This window comes from Diprion similis, chromosome 10 (genome assembly GCF_021155765.1).
Source record: "Diprion similis isolate iyDipSimi1 chromosome 10, iyDipSimi1.1, whole genome shotgun sequence".
In the NCBI taxonomy this organism is placed as follows: Eukaryota; Metazoa; Arthropoda; class Insecta; order Hymenoptera; family Diprionidae; genus Diprion; species Diprion similis.
In genome coordinates this window covers 3,445,589-3,471,632 of record NC_060114.1, presented here as the reverse complement: position 1 = coordinate 3,471,632, position 26,044 = coordinate 3,445,589, and the positions used below count along the sequence as shown (strand labels likewise).

The 26,044-nt window shown below is 40.0% G+C and overlaps 1 protein-coding gene across 1 annotated transcript; it reads left to right on the top strand.

The window, feature by feature from the left end:
* The first annotated feature begins 2,971 nt into the window (after positions 1 to 2,971).
* LOC124411385 lies at positions 2,972 to 23,491 on the top strand. Its single transcript, XM_046890477.1, is given in 12 exon segments — positions 2,972 to 3,029; positions 7,502 to 7,666; positions 8,549 to 8,697; positions 12,459 to 12,726; positions 12,886 to 13,479; positions 13,545 to 13,637; positions 13,734 to 13,890; positions 14,209 to 14,464; positions 14,544 to 14,894; positions 14,964 to 15,062; positions 15,306 to 15,435; positions 23,427 to 23,491. Coding segments are annotated over 12 exon segments (2,385 nt in total).
* The last annotated feature ends 2,553 nt before the right edge of the window (positions 23,492 to 26,044 follow it).

The following is a 26,044-nucleotide window of genomic DNA, read 5'->3' as shown; positions in this document are numbered from 1 at the left end:
ATCCTGCACACTCTCTCCCTCTACCTAACTGTCCTGCCTGCCCAGGCTTTCTGGTGACTGCAACTTCCTACTTTTCCCGAACGCCCTTTCCCTTTCCTCTCCTACATCCATTTCCTCCTTTTCCTGCTCTCCTGCTTCTTCCCTCTTCCTCTTCCACATGTCGACGACCGACTCACTCCCAAGCGCCACTCGTCCTACATGCCATGTGCTGTGGCTCCTTTCCCTACCCAGCTGCTCCGCCCTCCTTAGACTTCCTCTCTTTCCCTCTTCTCTCTCGTACACTGCCCCTTCTCGCTGCTTACCTGTATCACCCATGCTACCGGACCTGCCAACACCTACCTTACCTACTGCCGCACGCCTATCCTCCTACTTCTACTACGTCCCCTTCCCTCTCCCGCGCCTCACGTAGATCCTCTACCGTCGTCTAGTTCCCCTTACCTAACCTCAAAATTCCTACTTTCCTTTGCCTGCTTCTACCTGCTCCCTCCTGTCCTCGGCACTTTCCCCCTTACTATCCAGCCCTTACTGCTCTCTCGCGCTCCTATCCCACCCTCTTTCCTTGCTACTCACCCTTCCTAGGCACTAATTCTCACCTTACTATACCTTCACTCTTTTTCCACCTGCCACTCTTACCTTACCGGAAACGGAAGTCGATTTGCACTTCTTATTACCTTGTAATATTTTCTTGTTTCCCGAATATCGTATGTCTTTGTTACCTTAAGTTGCTGATTGTAAAGAGGTGTATTTAGAGTAATATTTTTATCTTGCGACCCTTCTCTAAGTCTCTCAATATCGCATAATTTTTGTATTCTCTCGTTATTGTAACTTCGAATTTCCTTGCTAATTAATATCGTAATTTTGACCGTTGTAAATCATCGATTCACTTGCCGTGAATAATTCTTGTGTATAAGCTACCGATATTAGTGAATTGTATATCACTGTCAATCTCTCTTGCTAATTACCGTTTGTCGTATTTTCAATATTATTTTTTTATCACTATCGTTCTGAGCTATCGTCAATTCTGTCAACTACCGATTTTCGCTAAAGTTTCACTCTTGCTGTAATTTAACAAATTAACAATTCTCGTAGTGTCGCCTTTTGGAAATTTGGGTAAAATTACGTCGCCCAGTGACGTCTAGTTTAAGTAGACTTTTTGTATTATATCGCTGCTCTCGACCTACGACTAATTTCTATTGTTGAGTATCATTTTTGTGCGGATTATTGCTTAGCTTCTTTTATCGAATATCTTGTAAACCACTCTCGTTGACTAATTACCTTTGCTACCTTTCTGTAACAAATTTGACTAATCTACCGCTTGTGAACTGATTAATAATACACGACTGATTTAATTGTTAATTTCCTTGGTTCGAGCTTATTTCTTGATTTCTTTACTTCCTTCATTTCCGTAATTGTTGTAACTGCCTTGGATACCGCCACTCTACCAGGTCGTGTGATTTCCTGAGCCTATCCAGCCATACAACGGATTCTCTAATTATTATTACCGTATCGTATTTTTCCCTTTTTATCTAAAAATTGACGCTAAAGCGTCTGGCGCCCAACGAGTACCTTTTCTTGTCTTCAAATATCGTACCGAATAATTGGAGAATCGCGCCAAAGTGTTAACGGTAAGTCCTCGTCGGAGGGTAACTGAATTTAGCGTTACAGGACTCAAATGATATAAGGTACATGTAGGTACAACTATATATCTTCATCCTTTGATCAATTTCTTTGACTATTTCTCCCATCGTTTATGTCAAGAAAAGGTTTCTAACCCTGTAAATAGTGAACCAACTGTATGTTTATTGTACATCTGTTTTGATAACATTATTTTTATCGATCTGATGGAGTTAGATTAACATTGCTGAATTTGGCTCAAATGAATTTGCAATTCAAAAGTATATGGCATCCATACGGGGTTGAACGAGAATTTTAGTCTCTTCCCTATCATCATTTCACAGCTAGAATAACATTCGACTCTGCATTATCTGGGTACACGCGGTGGGCAATGGTAACATCAGTTCTCGTCGCCTCTACGTACCGACCGCCTGCCGACATGAGTTGCGTGTGCAGAGTTGGCAGACGCAGAGGGCGCCGCTTAACGATAAATTTTTCTCGTTCATTTTCGGTTTCGAAAGTCCCATCGGGCTATCAGTCCGTTAACTGAGGATATATAATCCTCAGTCAATGATAATAGTGGTTGATACGGCAACCCTATTCATTTTGTGACAGAAGAACGGTTAGACTTCTTGCGTCACTTGCCGCCTACTAGATCATTCAAAAGGTGGGTAAGACGGGTGATTTTACCCTTTGTAACAACATGTGTGGTTGTTATTGAGTATTATTCACTTATTTTCAGTATAAAATTTACAAATATCAATACGGCAAAATACAACAGAGGTGAATGCTACGGGATGTTTCTTGGACTGGACTGTGAACTAAAACCTTAGAAATAAGAACTAGAATTATTGAAGTTTAGAAATAAAATGAATTTTATCTGGTGTAACATCCAATAATAACAGTACAATAAATTCATAAGTTACGAAGTATATGTAAACTTGACTGGACGATATTTGGTTCATCACTTATCTGTAAAGTTACGAGTTTTGAAAATTGATGTTTTGAAGTTCGTCCGATACGAAAAATACGTTCACTATACACGATTTTTGTATCGTTTCATTGTGGACGCGATACTTCCGTACAAACAATCCTGTAGTGGCATATTCTTAGCCACTGGCGGGAATGAAATCAGGAAAAGTGTCACGTCCGGCAAAACACAACGACGTTCGTGGTTCCGGAAACGACGGTCATTTCCAAGGAGAAGCTCGCGGCACAACCTAACAATAGGGCTCATTGTCTAACCACAAAAGCGTATGAAATCCGAGACGTAGATATTCGCAATTATTACTGCCTTACCGTGTCATTGGAGAAATATTAATTTGGAAGTTTAGAACGGACCGGAGAGATCGAAACGATGATTCTGATGCTGGCTGGTTGCCTCTTGGCTCGCGCCAAATCCGGATTTAACGCGGGTGAGTGACGAAAAGTGAAGAATCCAACGGCCAAGGAAAAAAAGAAGACGCGTCGCAAGTTATTTAGCGGTACAAAGTGATTTTACCGAGTTTCGGAGAATTTTCACTGTAGGATTGCCTTACAGACTCGTTTATCGACGATGGATGATTTTTCATCCGTACGCGACGTGAAGGAAAAATGCAATTGTTTTCACCGTTTCCATAGTTTCCTGAAATTACCTGAACACATTTCCACTCTTACCTAAACTCTAATTATGCCTACTTTGTTCGCTCGTGAAAGTGGTCATCCGAACCAGATCCGTCCGTTATTTCCAATCACGGTTTTAATTTATTCGTTCACACGTTGGTTGTTTCTCTTGGATCTGTATTTTCTTATAATGTTGCAAACAAATCGCATTGATTTTCTGGGTGGCGAATGATGCTTCTACGTAACGCAAGTATTTTGGAACATATTTAATCCATTCGTTACAGCATTTTCTACGTATTCGATAAGAAGGGCATCATTCGTCTTGCATCGTCGTGACGGGGAAGTGGTGCAACGTATCCAGTATACATGTATCATCTTGCTATTGAAACACAATCGACGCTGCGGCGTTCTTGTCCTTGCACAAGATTTTGTGGAACCAGCTCGAGTCATGATCCTCAAGCGGCGTAAAGGATCAAGAACCGTTCTCCCATTTACAACTTCGATTCGTGCGAGTAAATGTTGACTTCAGTTTACGGATAAACTTTTTACAAGACGCATTTATTATTATGTTGTGGTGGTATTACTCGCACCGTTTATTCGATTATTTGTAATGTCTTGGACGACAAACAGATGCGTTGACTCTTATAATGTCTGCTTAAATTTAGCCTCGTCAAATTTCTGCAGTTCCGCCTCTCCGCACCCTAACTTACCGACGTGTAATTACCATGAAAGAGCATGATCAGAATAACCAAGACTTGCAGTGAGCAATATCGTACATGAATCGCAAACAAACTGGAAACTATAAAGATGACTGTGCGAATTGAACGTTATAAAAAAAAAAAGTATAAGCAGTTCGCAGTCAAGGAAAGCGCGTTCTGCGAACAGAGGATTTCCGTCAGCATTTTATCGCTTGGTGCTTCTCGACTAATCGCCTCGCGCTGACATATCTGAGAGCTCCGTCTATCAGTCACAATCCTTTGAATCCCTCCTGCATTTCCGTCTTCGTTCAAACCCTGATTCGGATCAGAAAACACAGAATCATCTTAGACGTTGGACGAAAAATAGCTGACTTCAAATTTGAACCATTTCAAACTTCGAAAGATTCAGAATACGTCGAAATTAAGAAGAGTGCAGAGTTATAAAACGATCGTATCGAAAAACTTTGAACTTCAATATGGTTAACGTAATTCTTTTGATGAATCGTATGAGTGAGTTAGACTATTGTGAACCCGAATCTTGGGAAACGATTTAGAGAAACTGTAATTGTTGGTAAGAGTGTATTCGAATTAAAGTTTCGAGTAGAAACAAGTATTTCAAAGTAATTGATAGTTGGCAAGAACCACGACAACCTAATTCCAGATTCAGTCGGGATTAACGAAAAATTAGAACTAACGCTCGTTCAAATATCCTTTTAGGAGCCGCTTAAACGAAATTCGGATACTACTTGAAACATTCAGCCACTTCTTATCATGTAAAAAATCTATTTGAGTCTCGAAATATACCCAGATAAATCGGACCCACAATTCCTACTGGCGTAACGATGGGTTCGATGATGTAGTTGCGGTACGTCAACGTGATCAACATTCGGTACGACTTAACGGGCAATTTTTTTGCCGCGTATTTCAGAAATACTTTTTGCTCATTTAAAGCGTCGCGCATCAGAAGCTCCGGTGATGACGACGTTATGACCTCGTTACAAGAAGGACGCGGATGGAAAACCAAAGAACTGAGTATTTCTGCTTGAAACCCCACTAGACACGTCAAGCGATTACTGATGACAAAACTCGAGAGATCGGCTTGCGTTTGATTGCATCCGGCGAATGTATATCGTTCAGCAACAGCAGACACAAAAAATTGGAACAAAGTTGACCCCCGGCTAAGGCAGGACGACGTTGAGAATTTGGAAAACGACCTGCAACTCCGAAAAGGAGTCGCTGCACTTGTCAAAAATAAAGTGATTCTCAATCAACAGCGATTTCGAAAATCCAACAAGTGTCTGTTGCATCGTAATTGTCGTAGTCAGATCAAATCGGGGGAAAAAAACATCCTGAAAATCAAATGATCACGATGATAATTTGCAAAACAATCGAGCTCACGACGCAAGTAAGTGAACAAAATCCATCATTAGTATGCCCTCCAACAAAAGAAATTCACTAGCACACGGGCCTTGATGTTTTGACAAACATTGACTTTGCGGAATGCTATCAGAACTGATTCCTAAACATTCATTAAGTATCACGAATCGGTCCAATTTCATCGGTCCAACTGTCCGTGTCGCGTATCGAATGCGTCGCTTCATACTCAGCTTTTGAGGTTTCTCTACTACAGAGTTGCAATCTACTATTTCGGCCCAAAAAAAAAACCCGGACTGATTCAAAACGTGGATAAAATCTGAACGCGTAACAACGCCCGCTATGCTTCGATGTCGCCATACACGTGAGTCTAATTGAGAGTAGAGAAATGCCGAGAGAAAGAGTGCTGCAACGAATGATACTAATACTTTTCTATTTCAATAGGAAATTTATAAAGAACCAACTTATATTGAGGGAGATTAGGACAACCTGTAAATACAAATAATATAAACACATATATGTATGTATAGAGATGTATAAAACTTCGAAGTTGTAGATTTATTCGAAAGTTTTAATTATTTCATATTGAAAAGTCGATCATAATTGGTTTTCTTTCGTTTCTGGTATGTTTGATTACTGAGATCAATTGTATAAACTAGTTCAGATGAAATAGTAGATTTTAATAATTCGTCATTCATTCGTGTATTCATTTATCCACATAGAGATAAAACACGCCTTTGCCATACATATAATAATCTTTTCTACCGTTAATTTCTACATGAGTTTGTCTGTTGTTCTTTCCATCAATGATAACTCTTTACTTAACTTGTACTATTTGCTAAAGTTGTCCATCAAGCTCCGGAATTTACTTAGTTAATCATACAATCTTCAATGATGCATGTCGTCACATCGTCATATCGTATCGATTGTACATTTTTTCTTTGATGTAAACTCGTTATCACTTCAATTAATCTCAGGGCGGTGGAATATGTATTTGAATCTCACAGTGCGGACCAATTTTTGTATCAAGACCGGGGAAATAGAAAGCTCCGGCAGCAAGTTGAGCGGGTGGAAAAGGCTCTGAATGTAAAATGCGGCAATGAATACGGCGATTATGATACGGCTAGGGTGGTCCCTCAGAAGGTCAGTCTTGAATTTCGACCGGCTGGCCCCCGAAATCAGCTTCAAATAATTCAAAAATAATTTCCTCCTTTTATTAGACTTTCATCTCAACTCTGACCCGTGCCTCAAGGATAGTGGATTTCCTGATTTGAAATACAGGTGTTTCTGCTACATTCTTGGAATATATTCCATTGCAAAAGTAATAATTTTCAAAGAAATCTATAATTGCGAGGTTTAAGCGGGCATTAGTGCTGTTATTTGCGGAAAAATTCACATCGTCATACCAAGTATTCTAGACAAAATGCAATTCCTCCAACTCCGAAAACGAGGTCAGGTTTCAAGAGTATGTAATTCATCTGGATTGCGTGGTGTGACGATGTAAATTTTGTCTCAGATATCAGCACCAACTATAATCTCGCAATTACAAATTTCTTGAATTATTGTAATAATAACTTGCAATAAAATATATGCTGAGACTGTATCCGAAATACGTGCATCTTGAATCAGGACATCCACGATCCTTGAGGCACGGTTTGAAGAGATGAGGCAAAAGTCTATGCAAGTTAGGGGATTACTATTCAATTATTTAAAACTGATTTGGGACGCAAGCCAGCTGGAAGTCAAAACTGACCTTTTGAGGAACCATCCTAAATTATTTATCAACAAAACAGTGAGGTCTAGTGTTTATCGGGAGGGCTACGATCTTTAATCATTCGATTGACTCAAACTTGCTTGATGAATAAATTTTCTTATCCTTCCTGAAAATCGTTCAAAAACCCGTTTTTGGTAGCGCGTATCTCAGTAGGAAATGCAGATTTTTTACATTTTTAAACCCGAAACGAAACCTTTTTTTCTCCCAATTCCGAGCAGACGAAATTTTAGGAAATTGGCGGACGCGTTCGAAGTTCATTCACGCTTTGAATTCGCCTTATTTCCTCTTCGACCCACCCTGTATAACAGATATATGCTACTGAGGCAGCATAAAAAGTTCCACATTTTTTACAGCTTACTGGGGAAGAGTCAAATCGTGCTAGTCCAGAAAGAATAGCCACCTCAACCGAGTCTGCTAAACGATCTTTTTTCTGTTTCAGTCCGCAAAGGCATATTTGTCGAGGCGTATCAAGTTCTCGCAACACCAAACAGACCGGCAATCATGTCGTGCGGCATTATAGATCAAGCGTTAACAACTTTTACATGGCAGAAAGAGAGCTCGAGAGTTGGAATCTTCGAGGAAGTGGAAAATTCGTCAAACAATTGTAGGTCGACCGATGAACCTTCCTGCACGTCCTATGGATATTACAGATGTGCAGCAAAAAAATCCAATATCACCGTTTGGGATGACATCCAGCTCGTAGAATCCCGAACTGATCGGAATTGAACTTTCGGAGTGCTTGAACCAGAATCCATTTATATAAAATGGGCATTCAAAGATCTGTTGCATGCGCGTGAGGCTACATGCGAAACTACGTACAGTGAAAAAGGTACGGATAAGTGGCAACAGTTACAAGTACTTTCCTGTCCGACGAAAATTCTTTACGCAGGTTCCTTCCGCATAGATGCATTGAAACATAACACCGTCTACATAGTCATGGGCCGTTTCTTGGATCACCCGAAGTCGTTACTTCCGTTGACTCTTTTTACAGGATAGGTGACAACGTCTGGTAAGATATACCCAATCACGTTTACCCACGATTAGTGAAAACTGACATTCCAAAAACGTTACAAACAATGCAAAGATACGTTCGTTCTGTATCCAGTATTTCATTGTTCAAGAAGAACTGCGGAAAAAATTATTATTCCCAGCAAATGGAAGTTGTGCAAGTGAACGGGAATGGCCACTTTGAGGATGAACATTGTTAGATTTGATGGTCGCCAGCGCCGAAACTATTCACAGCGAACGGTCGTGCCCGGGAGACTTTTTTTCAGCAAGCCAAAATCTACTGAGTATCAGAAATACGGACGTTTTTACTAGAACTCAATTGCCATGAGATTATTGCGGGGGTACTCTCAGCTAGAAATAGGTCAGGTCATTTGAGGTTGAGATTTTCTATCCATTATGTGCGTCAATTATGTACACGCACCACATGTTATTGGGACAAAAAAAATCGTATCGGCTAGTTTCGCATTCAACGTAATAGGGGGAACAAGAGGATTTACTGCGTCAAAAATCGGTGGATTTTTCAACGAAACTTCCGTCACTGTTCCAAGGAAAATTGAAACTCACGTGACAGTAGAACTTAGATACGAAAGGGTCACACCCGACGACTCTGGTGTTTACGGATGCCCGGTGAGAAGTAATTTCGATCAGCTTGGAGCACGCGGAGATGAAGTTTGAACTATTCCACGTCGAGTACTTTGGAATGAATGTCGTCAGCTCTTTACCGGGATAGTTAAGGCAGATGATTGACGGAAAATAAGTGAATAATAAAGGATGGGTACTTGAACGGAGCATCGACGCGCTTCACTCCGACGATCGACACGTCGTGCTTCCACAAATATACCGGGAGATGGTGCACGTAGGGAGCATCTCATTTTTTACAAGTATGGCACCCCTTGAGGAGTCGAATCACATAATTAATGAAAGGAAAGTGATGGTCATAGCGCTGGTCGTCGGGGCGTTATCGCATGACGATTAATCGAACATGTCGGATAAATTGGGGTATTTGAATGATTTTTTACACAAAAAATCTTGCATTTTCCGGTAGTTTATGAAAAAAAAATCCGGCGGAAGCAATATGCCATACTCATGCGGCGGGGCTGAAAGTCCGCCATACTGATCGAAACAGGAAAGTTTTTTTTTTTTTTTTTTTAAAACGATTTTTTACAGGCTCGTTTTTTTCAACTTTTTATTTTCAAACTGACATTCACGAAAATCGCCACGCCATACCGTTTTGACGGGTTTAAATAGTCGCCATACTGCCGTAAAGAAGAAGGTTTTTTTGAAGTTGTTAAACGATTTTTTACAGTATGGCATTTGGAAATTTGGATTGTCGAATGTTCATGATACAATATAACCGTGAATATACAAGCCATACTTCACGTCCAGTGCAAAAGTAGTGCCATACTTAAAAAACTGTTTTTTCGAAACATTATTCAAAAAACGATTGGGTAAGACGTAAAATTATTTATTACAGTATGGCATCATTGTTTTCAGTTGATTTCAATATGACACCATCGAACAAAAAATACCCCATATTGTGACAATGGGGCCGAAGACTACCGCATTGTCGTTAAGTTGTGGAAAAAAAAAATTCGAAACGTATTTTTACAGTATGGCATTTCGATTTTTCGAAAGTTGATATAAAAGTACACCTCAGAAAAATTGTGCCATACTTATAGCGAAGTGCGAAAGTGGTGCCATACTCGATAAACTGATATATAAATATACATATATATGTATATTTGACCTTGAAAACTCGATAAAATTGTTCGAGCGTTGATACCCGTAGAATATCGACTGGGATCTATTATAAATCACGATTGCCCGTACATATCAGTTTGCAAATTTATATTCAAGGTTTGTACACGTGAAACATTCAGGAAAAATTTGTGTCATACTGTAAAAAATCATTCCAATTCCGCATAAAATGTTACGATTTTATAATAATATTATACGTATTTGACCCTTCCCACGGGTCTGGCGTTATCGGGTTTCTGTTTCTAGTCATTGAAATAACTGGTAGAAAAATTTTTAGGCTGTAAAAAATCGTTTAACAACTTTAAAAAAATCTTCTTCTTTACGGCAGTATGGCGACTATTTAGACCCGTCAAAACGGTATGGCGTAGCGATTTTCGTGAATGTCAGTTTGAAAATAACAAGTTGAAAAAAACGCCGCATGAGTATGGCATATTGCTTCCGCCGGATTTTTTTTTCATAAACTACCGGAAAATGCAAGATTTTTTGTGTAAAAAATCATTAAAAGACCCCAATTTATCCGACATGTTCGATTAATCGTCATGCGATAACGCCCCGACGACCAGCGCTATGACCATCATTTTCCTTTCATTAATTATGTGATTCGACCCCTCAAAGGGTGCCATACCGGTAGAAAATGAGATGCTCCCGGTCTAAAATCGGAATGTTAATTCTGCTGATTCGCTGATTGTGAGTTAAAGCTGGCGCGAAATTCATTTCAATCTGTAGAAGTACGACGCGTAAATACAAACTCGGAGTGTATCGACGTGAGTCATTCCGGATAGACTCTCCGTGTAGCGGCGAGCGGACTTTGAGCCAGAAGATTTGATTTTCTCCCTCTCGAGGTCGAAGCAATCGGAACAGATCGCATTTACGTTATTTGGGACTCGACAAATATATTTAGCGAACCTGGTGATCACGATAATCGATATGCCGAACTTACAATCAAACGGCAGGAAAGTGGCAACAGGCAAGGAGGCCGAGTTTCCGATTTATCTATTAACGCGGCCACAGGACACTACGTATAATAAGGAAATTGAAATATTGCACTCTGTATCAAATCGACGACGAAGTTAACACATGCGAACGTCAATTTCACAGCGTTCAAGAATCCTTAGTTCGTTTGAAGTGAGCTTCGGCGTTCGAAAACCGGACACTTTTCATGGTATATTGTTATGTGATGGATTTTAGTCGTCTATTATTGATTAACGAAGAACCCTAATTCCCATAATGATTCAATGCTAGTACAAAGACAGAATTTCTAAACACGATTTACCTGAGATGAACGCGAAGGTTTTCCTCTCTTGATTGAGTTTTTTGAACTAAAAGTTTCACTTACCTTTAGTTGATGTGAATTGTTTCGAGCTGTGGGGGCGGCTCTGCGTGTCCAGCGAGTACTGGATAAGAAATAAATTGCGAAATTGTCTCTATCTTTTCTAAAAGCAGGCCGTTTGAAAATCGTGTTACACTGTTTATGCACGATTGCTCTGGCGGCGGCAACTGAGTGATTGTCTCAGGCTGAGAAAATGATATGTTTTCTATTAATTGTTTACTAGCACTTCGAAATAGATCGTTGTTCTGCACACTTTCTAGCTGTTCTAGTTTGATAAACTTATGGTGAAGGTAATTAATTTGGTTAACTCACGATATAGGTTAACCACAATGATTAGATTTATTCAATTCAAGTTAAAATGAAGTTATGATGGTTGATTATTATAATGAAAATGATACTATTCAAATAGAATGAGAAGCACCGAATTTCTTCACAGTTATTGGGTTAATCTACTTGTCTTGATTCCGAGTGATTTCATGAACGACTCTGATGAAAGGTTTTCGGAGAACCGCTCTCGTTAAAAGATTTTTGTGAACTCCTCTCGTCAAAAGATTTTCGTAGCTCTGAGTTTTTGCCTCCTGCAACGCTCTCCTCAGTACATTATTCAGCGTGCAGTTTCCTAACGTGTTTCCTTTTTGGTTCCATTTTTATGGAAAGAGAACCAATACGAAAGATCTACGTGTGTTTTAATAATATTTTGGGCCTCCTTATTCGCCATGAACTACCCCTGCTCTCTGGGTCCAGTATAGTGGGTTAGTTACCCCCACTCTAGCCTTTCCCATGAGTGTGGGTAAGAATTTCCGTGCTTGCATCATATATACGAGGATAACCTATTATAGCCGTCGGTCGTCGTTTCCCAAAACAGACACCACTTGAAAAGGTTTTATTACGCTGCACGTGCACTGCCATCTTCGACGTATCTAGTTTATCTTGACGAACTGTTGCTTGATGCTTAACAGTTTGGTTTGGGATCTGACAAAACGAATAGCTCAAACCATAACAGGCATTATAAAAATTCTTTAACCATTGGCCTGTGATATTGAGAGTTCTCTGATGTGGTCCTTCTGGTACGCACGTGCACGTAAGTCTGTTTGGGTTCAGACGGTCGTTAATATTATTTAACTATCGGGTCAGCATAAGCAAGAATAAATGTTTCCCGAAATGGTTAGAAGATAAAAGAAAGAACCGTATGCATGAAATGCATACGAAAATTCCAAGTAAAATATAAGAGTCACTTAAAACGAAATTATAATGGTTATGAGTATGTAAGGAGAATATATCAATTTATGGAATTGAATAGGTACTGACAATGAACGTAACTCGAGATGAAAGCAATACAACAGCAGGCAACAACGCCTCCTTCACTTGCAGCGTCTGTGTTCAGGGATACGAGGGTTGGTGGACCAAGGCGGGGAAACGTCTTACTTCGTTCAATGATTCTGATGGTGGGATTGACTGGACTATAACTGTCGGCGAGCCTGAGGAAGTAATCGCTCGCGATTACGCCTGCGTAGCTAAGAATACTAAGGATTCGCATCCTCGTGGAAGAATGCTCGTCACAGTAAGACGTAAGATCCACTGCGAGATAGTTGAATAGAAGAAATGACATAATAAATCGTACTCTCTGAGTCAAAACAAGTTGTAGATTTGTGTAAATAATGTAGACTACTCAACTTACCGAATTACGGTTCGAAAGGCTGTGTCTTTGAGGTGTTTTGTTTTTCTAGCGCCCACAGAAAACATAATTGAAGGAGCTAAGATCGTGTATGCAAAACCGGGCGAGTCGACAGCACTGTTGTGGGATTTCTTCGAACTTCGACGATCGAACTTCGAGTGGCAAAAAGTCTCGCCGAGACTCGCAGTTCAGTTGGACAGCGTCTCCCTTATATCGAATGTCAACAAGACTCACGTCAGGATGATGCTGCATATTGCGAAAACGTCATACAGCTACAGTTCTTAGGATTACCTATGCCAGGCAATGAGTGACAGACTGCCGAGGATCGCAACTTCGGTTCGAGTCGAAGTCTCCTACGATTCGCCATTGCGATTGACCGCCTTCGTCGTAGGGTTGGAGCTAGTTTATTTACGCTGGTTCGACAGAGTAGCCCGAGGAGACACGCATCTGATACAATCTTTGGAAAACGGTTCTCTTGAACGGGAAGACGTATTCTCGGTGCAAGTTAAAGAGGGCAGGATATATAACCACTTATGTAGGAGACAGTTGAGACGCGGCACTTTTTATTGGTTCGAACTTGTTGTAATCAGTTCGGGAAGACGACTCGCAAGTACTTACTCCGGACTTATCACGCCCGCGGAAAAAGGTAAGTGCTCGGACCACGCGTGAGTGGTGCATATCGGAATAAAGTTAATCCTGACTGATTTTGAGATTCCAAGATAGTTCGACGAATCTCCGTGACATGGAAGAATGTCCGTCATGACGTGCCGTTTCTCGGTGCCTGCACCAAAAATCTCGATTATGGTGGGTGTTTCTACGTATCTCAATTCCTTATCTGGACCCCGCTGACCCGCGTCAGCGATGATTCGTGAACTTTATTGACACCATCGTCACCGACAGGCCAACTCTTGGTCATCGTGGAATTTTGCCGCTTCGGGAACTTGCACGACTACTTGTGGCGCTGCAGGTCAAAGTTCGTCGATGAATTGGGTACCGTCTCTTCGAAAATCCCATATCCTGATGCTGATAATCATTCTATCGACGTCAGAAGCTGTAGGTAAGCTATTTCGTCACGTAAGCAGCTCAGTCTCGAGTGAACCCAAGAATCACCTTGGAATTGTGGAACTGAATGGCCATTGGTCAGAGTTTTTCAAAATATTGACGACGTGAGTCATCATCGCAGTGGTAGTCTGGAACGTCCTGGCCCTACATTCTCTCGACACAGGCAATTTGTTACAACAATGAGTTACACCAGCTCCCAATGGCGAGCTCTCAATAATCACGTTTACGCATACGTGCGTTGCAGTTGTAGCCTTAATCGATTGTATCCTAACTGCAAACAATTCCTCTTGTGTAGTGTTTCACTTTCGAGTAGTACAAACTCGGCACCACGTTGGGAAGATGCTATTTCAGCAGTGAAAGATTTGGGTGATAGGACCGATCAACTGGGTACGAGTGAAGGGGCGGGAGATTCGGCTACCGGAAACAACTCACAATTACCGGAACTTGAGCCGCCAACCAAGTACCCGGGTGACTTTACAAATGCGGAATTGTATCCGATTCGCACGCGAGACTTGGTGTCTTGGGCTTGGCAGATTTCACGCGGAATGCAATATCTTGCTGCCAAAAAGGTTGATGTCAGGAATTTACGACCGGGATTATTGCTTTTCAGTTTCACCAAAAACAATTTGAACCGTTGACCGTCTTCAGGTGCTGCACGGTGACTTGGCAGCGAGGAACGTATTGCTTTTGGAGGATAACGTCGTGAAAATATGTGACTATGGCCTGTCCAAGTCCCTCCAGGAGGACGACCAGTACAAGGACCAAGGAAACGACCCTCTTCCCGTCAAGTGGATGGCCATCGAATCCCTCAGAGACGGGATATTCTCGCTAAAATCTGACGTCTGGTCTTTCGGAGTCTTGTTATGGGAATTGTTCTCGCTCGCCAAAACTCCTTACCCCAGAATCAACCCCCAAGACATGTGCGAAACACTTGCCGGTGGTCATCGAATGGAGCGACCAAAGTACTCACCCAAGAGTATCTTTGCTTCTATTCATCCGGTACGTTAACCAATCATTGCCGTTTTCACGTTCCGAAGCATCTAACCCGGCACTTGTTAATGTTATCAGACGATGCTGCGATGCTGGAAAACGGATCCGTCGAATCGACCCTCTTTTGATGAGCTTGAGCGCTGCGTCGGTGATTTGCTAGAGGAGAACGTCAAAATGGTGAATTTTAAGTGTTTTTCATAGCACAATCGTCATTCTTGACCTACCTTTTGTATCACACGATTCTCTACCACTTTAAATAGTATACAAAGCCCCGTTGCACAACTATATCAGGCCCTGAAGATCTACTTACATTAGTCGCGTGTGCATTTCCATTCTCAGCTGCTGTAAAGTGGTGGCAAAAGTAGGAGGATCACGCAATTCAAGAAACCCGACCAATTATCACACGCGTGCATGTTCCAGCATTACCTCGAATTGTATACTCGACGCGCCAAGGTGTACACCGAAATCACGGAATTCCGGAAGACACCGGCTTCCGAGACTCACGATCCGAGTCCCCTTGATCCAGTTGAACCGATAAGCACGAATCCAGGCAAGTTATTACTTCGATTGATTTCAGCAACTTGAGAAAGTCTACCCCGAGCTTTTTTATGTACCATCGCACGCAATCGCGAACCTTTATTGTCTAAGTTCGACCGCTCAAACACTCGTAAAGGAGATTGATAATATCGATTCCAAACGGTACGATACTCATACGTTTTCTACTTTACGGTGCATGATCCATCAACTCGCAGTCGGAGCGTGACATTTTCCTTCCATTTTCTCTTACTATCATTCAAGCGATGCTTCCGCAAACTGGACAACCATTGCTGAATTCTGTCTTCAGACACACCTTTTCACCCTTGGACGTAGGATCGACGTTCCGTCATGTAACAGTGGATTGTTTGACCTGATAACGAATAAGATTTTTCGAAAACTCCACATAGGAGCGCTGATTGAAATTGCACGGATCTGTTTCCGAAAAACCATACGATACGATATTAATTCGACGTATCTCACTGTGCAATTTTGTTGACTCAGAGTAGGAGGTTTTTCGTCGCACGTATTTATTTCACAATGATTCCAGATGACCAAACTGAAGGAACCCCATTTCGGCTGCGGCTCAAGCAGTTCTACTGTCGAGGGTGAATGGATCAAAATCACGTGAAACAAGTCAGGGTCAGGACATTGCAGGCTCGCTGAAGAAGAAGAAGAACTCACAATACTTGTGAATATACATATATTATAGGAATAATAAGAAAGGCTAGAGACTATGAGAAAAATGTACGAAATTCAATGAGTTTAATATGTAATTAAATGCCGGGTGTATAAAATATACTCTCAGTTGTCATGGATGTTGAACTTATTTATTGGTAAAAAAAAAAGGAAAATTGAGAGTCTTTTACCAGTCGCCAATGATGTGTAACATCTGACCTCGGTAACGAGCAAACTTTTCGTAAAAATATCAAAGCCGGGTATCGATAGAAGTGATTATCTCACAAAGTATTTATACAAGCTGCTTTTCATTGCGTCATACCGTTAAAGACTCAGGATGAGCTGTTCGAGCTCTTTCCGTCACCCCTTTTCTTCCTCTCTTCCTTTCTCTTCCAACGTTACGAAGATTTTGGTGTTCGCAGTTCTCGCCGACACGCCGCGGCACAAGCGCCGACTGGGAGAATCATATCTCGGGGAATTCAATTATACACATGAAAGTATGTTTATCGTCATTTTTTATTACCTTATTTCCAGTACAAAATTTGCAAGTATCAAAACGGTAAATTCCAACAGAGGTCAATGCTATGACCTGTTTGTTGGACTGGACTGTGGAGTAAAAACTGAGGATTAAAACCCGAATTATTTAAGTATAAAACTAGATCTGATTTGACCTCGTGCAACATCGAATAATAACAGTCTAATAAATTTACAAGTTAGGGAGAATGTGTCAAATTTACTGAACAGTATTCGATCATGACTTGTCTGTAAGATTACAGTTTTTAGAAATTCATGTTTCGAAGTTCGTTTTATACTGAAATACGTCCACTACGATTTTTGTATTGTTTTATTCTTGACACCATACTGCCGTACAAACAATCCCTGCGGTTGCATATTGTTAACCATTAGCGGATATGAAATCAGGAAAAGTGTCACGTCCGGCAAAAGCACAACGACGTTCTTGGATCCTTTGGAAACAATAGATCTGACTGTGCGAATTGAACGTAAGGAAAGAAAGCATAAGCAGCTGACAATCAGGGAAACCGCATTCTGAGATCCAGGATTTCCGTCAGCACTTCATCGCCTCGCGCTGACACATTGTGAGATTAGAATATTAGAGCGCTGGGCTCGACGACGGTTCGGCACGGTATCAGTGGGTGGAAGGTGTAAGAACTTGTGTGTATCATGTATATTCATGACACTTATTTTGAGATGTATGCGTGCGGTACTAGCGACGCGTTAAGATTCGCTACCTACTCAGGCAGTCGGTCCACAGACGTGGTCAGAACAAGATGCACTACCTGAGCTTGGCCAAGCAATCTTATCTACTGTAGTCTTCAGTATTTTTCAATATTAATTCAATTATATCGACACACTTACACATATCGACGACCCTGTTGGACTTCATATTAGTTAATAAAATACCACGGACCGACTCGACGACGAAAGACAGAGACAAGTAGGAAAAGATAAGTCACAACAAAATAGGGATTGCTCTGCGGAATCTATGTCATTCTTTCGAATGATTTATGTTTGAGCAAGTTACGTGTGATATCATTTTTATTTGCGTGTGCGAATGATCTTCTTATATATATATAAGATACTTATCTTTTTTTACAATATATTTAATAGATTTTGGCGATTGCCTTCAACATTGTGTTACTGTCCCTTTTATATATACTCATTCATACTTTTATTTATTCATATATATTCTATAGATTATTATGGATTTGGGTCAACATATTTATAATTTTGACACAATCACCCAAATCCATCATATTCGTTACAATATGTAAGAACCCTGTTCGCCAATAACGATCCTCTTAATCATTCCTCCGTTTCATTATTCATTCAAATCCTAACTCGAAGCAGAAAACACAGAATCATCTCAGACATTGGACGAAAACGAGCTGAATTAAAATTTGAACCATTTCAAACATCAGACAATTCTGAACACGGGAAAATTCAGAGCAGTGCAGAATTATAAGACGATCATATCCAGAAACGTCGAACTTTAATGCAACTAACGTAGTGCCATTAGTGAATCATATGAGCGAGTGACACTGTTGTACACCCGAATCTTGAGAAACGATTGATATTGATATTGATATTGATATTTGAATTGGAGTGTTTAGTAGAAACAAGTATTTCGAAATACTTGATAGTTGGCAAGAACCACCACAACTTGATCCCAGACTGAGACAGGATTGACGAGAGATTGAAACGAGTCGTCGTTCAATTATCCTTTTAATACCCGTTTCAACTGAATTTGGATACTACTTGAAACGTTCAGCCGATTCTTCTTATTGCGAAAATCTCTTCACGCCTGAAAATATACCTAGACAAATAAAACACACAATGCCTAATGGAGTGACGACGCGTTCGATGATGTAGGTGCGGTACGTAAATGTGATCAACATTGGGTACAACTTGACAGGCAATTTTTCGACACGGTTTTCAGAATGCAGCTTTGCTAGTTTGAAGCATCGCGCATCAGAAGCTCCGGTGACAACGACGTGATGAACTCGTTACAAGAAGGACGCGCATCAGACCCAAGGAACTAAGTATTTCTAATATGCAACCGCGAGGATTTTTGAACGGAAGCATCGCGTCAAGAATGAAATGATACGAAATTCGTTGCGGACGTATTTTCGTATCGGGCGAACTTCGAAACGTTAATTGTCGAAAATTGAAATCTCACAGATAAGTGATGAAACGAATACCGTTCAGTAAATTTGACATATTCTTCTCAACTCATGAATTTATTGTAATTTCATTATTGGATGTTACACCAGATCGAATCCATTTCATTTTCATTCTTCAATTAGAGGCTTCGCTTCGCGAGCTCCTCGGTCTCGGCGCTTCGCACCTCACTTTTTTGGTGTTTTTTGCAAGAATCCGGTGCTTCGCGCCTTACTCGCTCGTAGGCCGAACTTTTTCCAACCTTTGGGCTGCGACAGTTACCTTCTGTGTTTCGAAAACATCGTCCTCTATCTGGACGACGGAAGTCACCTTCCCATCGACCTGTACCGCAAATAATTTCAAAAACACTTCGTACAAGTGCTTCTTTTCGGAAACAAACGTTTCTTCGCAAACACCCAGAGTCGTTCCTCCCCAGCCGGAAATGAAGCTCAGTTTAATTTCATTCTAGACGATGTACAACCACGGGGTTCCTCCGTGCGACACTTTTGCAATAGAAATATAAGCCGGCCTGGTGGTCCGTCTTATCATCATTTTTACTGCGAGAAAGTACGTTTTTAATCGGAAACACTCAGTATGTACCTTGGTTTTGGTTTGAAATTCCCTTATGACGAGTCCCTCGTGATGTTATTACCAGATCCTCACATCTGCGAAGTTACGAGGGATCAAAACTTATCTTCTTATTTGAATTGACGAGATATTTTGGCCTTCGCGGAGTAACAGAGACATGAAAATGCCCTGAGGCATGGAATTTTTTTAAATCTATCGATTCCCCTCATTCGTCATACGTAACGAGTAACAAGACTTGAGGACTCGAATTTCGTTGAAAAACAGCAATCAAAGCGTGTCGAAAAGTTTTGCTGGCCAAAGAAGATCAATTCATGGTTTTATCGACCGTGTCGAATTCAAACGGCGTCAACGCTTATAGCCACTGGCGGAAATGAAACCAGAAAAAATGTCACGTCCGGCAAGAACACCGCAACATTCTTGGTTCTTTCGGAGACAACATATATGACATGTGCAAATTGAATGTAGGAAAAAAAAAGCATAAGCAGCTTCTAATCAAGAAAACCGCGTTCTGAGAACAGAAGATTTCCGTCAGCAGTTTATCGCTCGGCGCTTCTCGACCAATCGCCTAGCGCTGACATATCTGAGAGCTCCGTCCACCAGTCACAATTCTTTAAATTCCTTCTGCATTTCCTTCTTCGTTCAAACCCTGATTCGGATCAGAAAACACAGAACCATTTTAGACACCGGACGAAAAAGAGCTGAATTAAAATTTGAAGCATTTCATACTTCGGATAATTCAGAATACGTCGAAATTATCTTTCTAATCACATCGTGTATTTGAGTTGAAGTTTCGAGTAGAAACAAGTATTTTAAAATACTTGATGGTCGGCACGAACCGACAACCTAATTCCAGATTCGAAAAATTAAAACGAGCGCTCGTTCAAATATCCTTTTAGGACCCGCTTTAACTGAATTCGGATACTACTTGAAACATTCAGCCAATTCTTATTATTCAGATAATCTATTCGAGCCTCAAAATATACTCAGATAAATCAGACCCACGATTCCTAATAGCGTAACGATGGGTTCGATGATGTAATTGCGGTACGTCAATGTGATCAACATTCGGTACGACTTGACGGGCAATTTTTTCGTCGCGTATTTTAGAAATAATTTTTGCTCATTTGAAGCATCGCGCATCAGAAGCTCCGGTGATGACGACGTGATGTCCTCGTTACAAGAAGGACGCGGATCAGAACCAAGGAACTAAGTATTTCTGCTTAAAACCCCGCTAGACACGTCGAACGATTGCTGATAACAAAGCTCGAGAGATTGGCTTTTATTTGATTACATTCGGCGGATTTGTATCGTTCAGCAATAACAGAAATGAAATTGGAACAAAGTTGACCCCCGGCTAAAGCAGAACGACGTTGAGAAAATGGAGTGATTTTCAATCAACAGCGATTTCGAGGATCCAACAAATGTCTGCTGTATCGTAATTGTCATCGTCAGATCGAATCGTGGGAAAAAACCTCCCGAAAAACAAATAGACCCCGATGATGTGGCTAATATTTTTGTTATTTTTTCGTTGTATCGTGGCAAACGACGAATATTCCGAAATCGATCAAACTTACAACGCAGGTAAGTGTGAAAATATATAATACTGATCTTCGATAATAAAATAAGGTAAGTAAAATCTGAACGCGTAGCAACTTCCGCAATGCTCACGGGAAAATAGAAAGCTCCGGCAGCGAGTTGGGCGGGTGGAAAAGGCTGTGAATGAAAATTCCGGTACTAAACATGGCGATTATGGTACGGCTAGGGTGGTCCCTCGAAAGATCAGTCTTGAATTTCGACCGGCTGGCGGCCGAAATCGGCTTCAACTAATTAAAAAATAACTAGCTTTAAAACCCTCGCTCGCTACAGCTCGCTCGGGGTCGGAGGCCTGGTGTAGCTGGTTTTTGTGCTCGTGCGCTAGCTGCGCTCGCTTACTCGTTGTCAGTGTTTTATGGATGTTCAAGGGATTTTTCAATGGGTGATATATGTGAATCAATACGAAAAAACAGAATCTATTGACGCCAAACGTGAAAAACGATCATAAAAAAATTGGTGAAAACTACTACACTATTATACCATACGATCATATGAGTATGTGAAAATTATCGTAATATGTAGAAATTAACATCAACGTAAACGTGCGATCTACTTCGTATCCAACGATTGAAAAGATCACAATCTGATTACATCTACCTCGACGCACGATCGAGAAAAAATTTATAGGCTATTCCAACAATATATGAGTGACTCCGAGTATACATAGGTCATTTAATGTAAGTATCAATAATTTTGATAATTTTTCGGTCACCCCGTCAAAATCCGACTGACTTCCAAGCTCTCTTCGATGTTCAAAATAAAAAATAACTGATTTCACGTGCCCGTGAAATTTTTTTCTATGAAATGCCACAAATGGTATGGTACAGCAAAGTGTATTGTGATTTTATGAAAATGAATTTGACCAAGAAACACGGTAGAACAATCAGCAAACTACTAACAGTTTTACAACACAACGTACCGCAACTTTTTCTCTAATTGAACGACGTTTTTGCCATCTATTCCTATATGTATTATGCTAGCTACTGACTTATTTCAATTTTGTCTTCACGATCGGTTAATTTTTGTTTTTTTGACGATTCTACTACATACTGGCTTTTAAAGCTTTCATTCAACTATGACTCAAAATTTTTTATACCGAAGCTGCTATTTTACGTAGTTTTTAATCTAAAGTACCAACTAATGTTATTTGAGAAAAGGCAGATTCATTATATCACATCATTGGCCTGAGAATATAAGTAGAAGGTAATTATTATTGTTATTTTGTACACTAATTTCATCATGTCATATTCTTCGTGTTTTTTCTCCAAACAGAAAAAATGATCAAGAATGTTCAGAAAACACATGGACCGTTGGGGCATACGACCTGATACTATTATACACGCGATATTGGCAAGATAATCCCACCCTCATCTCGGATGCATCAAAAATTGTGATCATTTTATTGCGAAATTCACAAAACTCAGACATATCAATAGGTACATGTGGATGGATAGAAATTCAAAGCACGATTACTCATTACTTATTTATTAATTTCCAAACTCATGTATATAAACATTTTTTTCATATGTCCCACTCGTCACCTGGAAAAAAAAACATTATAAATACAGCTCCACAATGATTATTGAATTTTTGTAGCACTTCTTAAAATAATCTCAATTATAATTAAGTTATCATGAAAACTACCAAATGGCCATTTATTTTGTTTTGCTTTAACCAATATATCTAACAAAACTTATTAGTAAAAAAAAATACACCGATTTGAAGACCGACGCATTTGTAATCATAAAATCCAAACTGTGCATTTGAGTTATGTTATCGCATTCAAATATGATCATACAAAACCTCAGTTTTTACTTGTTAACTGACAGATAACCGTCTAGAAAATTCGCAAGTTTGCGGCCTTTGTCCCGCTGCTGAAAACATTCGGCACGTCTCCGTTTTCGGACGCTGACACTGTCACGTGTCCCTCTGTGGGATTTTTTCTTTCCTACACAAAACGAACAGAATCTTTTTAAAACCATTCATTGGACTGATTTTCGAGACTAATTGTGAATATCCATCATATCTTTCGAGTAGGGGGCCAACTTAAGCAACGCAACACCCGCACCATTTTTGATCAGAATCCATTGACGCCTACCTTGACGAACGATCGTAAAAAATAGTCGAAAACAGCTATTATACCATACGATCATATAATTATGTATAAAATCAACGTAATGTGTAAAAATTAACGAAGACGTGAACGTGCGTTCGACATCATTTGTAAGGATTGGTAAGATCGGAATCCATTGACATCAATCTTAGAGAATAATCCTCAAACAAAACAAGCGGAATCTACTGCACTATTACACCATACGATTAGATAAATATATGAAACTTAACGTAACATGTTGAAATTTGCGTCAACGTTAACGGGCATTCGACTTCGTATTAAACGATTGAAAACATCAGAACCTATTATCTTTACATCAAGTCTATTTTTATTTATTCAGCATTGTTTTTGTCAAGGAAGACGACAGGGCAATCAGCAAGGCACCGAAAGTTTTGACGCCAATCTTGAAAATCAATCTTAAATAATCCTCAATAAAGTGGCGTAAACTACTGCACTATCATATCGTACGATCATATGAATATGTGAAAATCAACGTATTATGTGAAATCTTAGGTCAACGCGAAAAAGACTTACGCCCGCCTGACCCTTACGGTCGTCCAGAGTCCAGCGCACCGGACGCGACAACACGGCTCCGTGGCAAAGTGACACAAGACTCTGAAATGCGAACAAAAAATGGTCACACACAGAATTATCAATGAAATCTGAGCGCAATTCGTCTGTACTATATCGTTCGTCTCACGGTATACAACGATCCGGATGAACGTGCGTTCGACTTCGTATTTAAGGAATGAAAAGATCGGAATCTATTGACGCTAACCATGCAAAACCATCTCAAAAAAATTGACGAATACTACTACACTATCATATCGTACGATCATATAAAATATGTAAAAGCTAACGTATCATATGAAATTAACGTCAACGAAAAAATGACTTACGCCCGTATGACCCTGACGAACGCCCAAAGTCCGGCACGCCGGACTCGTAACCATGGCTCGGTGGCCGAGTGGCACAAGACTCTGAAATGCAAGAAACAAAATTGTCAGACATGACATATTGACGCTAACCTAGACGAATGTTCTTAAAAAATTGGCGGAAACTACTGTATTAATATACCATACGATAATTTGAATATGTGAAAATCAACTTAATATGTAAAAGTTAAGGTCAACGTGAACGTACGTTCGACTTTGTGTCTAACGATTGAAAAAATCAGAATCTATTATCTATATATTCAGTCTATTTTCGTGTATTGAGTATCATCCTTGTCAATCAACACGACGGAACAATCGTCAGGGTACTGACAGTTTTGCAGCACAATGCACATCAAGTTTTGCTGTAATTAAACGACGTTATTGTCATGCATTAATATGTGTAATATGCCTACTACTCACCGACTCCTGTTCGCGGATCCCAGTTATTGTTCGACGTCATCCTTTTACTGAATTAACAACGTTATCTGGAACATGCATGTTGCTTTGATACTACAAAACACAATATTTTCGATCATCGAAATTGCTGTTTTTTATGTCTGTTATGATTCTGATGAACAATTTTCAACTGAATCATACATATTGACTTGATACTACAAATACGAAGCATTCCATTTTTAATAACATTAATCAAATCGACTAAATGAATAATTCCACTGTCTCACCGTGCGTCGTGTCTTGAAGCTTTCTCGATGGCGACTAAGACTGGAACCAGCTATTTTCGAAGACCATAGCATAGTGACAAACGGATTATCGATTATGTATCACTCACACAATGAATCATTACACGTCTGTGAGACACAAACACACCCAACGACGTAGAGCGTCAAAACGCCCCCGCTTCCCTTCTGAGAAAAGGGGATTCCGGAGGAACCTAATATTTTGAATATCGACGACAGTGCTAATCCTGATTACGAAAATATCGTTACACGACCAATTGATTTTCGTCAAATGAATAATTGATTTCGGTTGAACATGTATGCGCCATCCACATGTGCTACAGTACCCAATAATGCCGAGGCTCCTTTTTCCTCAAAGACGCAAGCATCCACCAATCGTTAATTATCGTTTTAACAACCCAGAACTTCCTGATCCACAGTATATTATCATACGGATTATCAATTATACATCACTCACACAATAAATCATTACACGTCTGTAAGACACAAACACACGAAACGACATAGCCGTCAAAGCGCCCTCGCTTCCTCTCTGATATAAGAGGATTTCAAAGGGACGTTAATATTTTGAATATCGACAACAGTCGATAGTCTCTACTAGTCAACTCTTGAGTACGAAAATATTCACAGTTGAATTAACAAACGGTAGTAGGTAATAATTACCTTTTGATATATATTAACAATAATGTGAAGAACATCAAAATTCATGATGATAATAATAACACGTCACCTATATCAACCCTGGTTGTTTTTTTTAAGTTTTAGAAATTTCTAAACAATTAACGAACAATACTTGATGTGGAGATGTAGCGATCGGATTTGCCATGAGCTGTGGATAGGACGTGATGGAAATTTCGCGCAGTAGAAGGTAATTGAATCAGATTTATATTCCTTTATTTATAATAATACGTAGTTCGATTAAAACAATATTCGATCCAGAACACACCCTAACGTGCAGTAAACGCGAAAAGTGACTGTTGCAATCGAACGATGAGAAGAAGTTCAGCCTCCGTATGACAATTTGATTCGTGTAATTGTTGATTTAACGTGTGTCAACTGGCAAAAGGACAGAGCAGGCAGTAAAATATTGACAGTATTAACAAATATCAAACCTACGTTTTACTGTGTGATATCACGTCATATTACGTTTTTATTTAATGTGAATATTAGATTATTATTATTTGCGGCAAGTTATAAATTTGTAACAAACACTTTAAGCTGTAAAGTTTATACAAATGATGGCCATACGATTATGCAAGTATGTAAAAATTAACGTATTATTGTTGAGTATAAATGGAAATTATAAATATGAAACATGGCCATCTGCGACAAAAACAGACA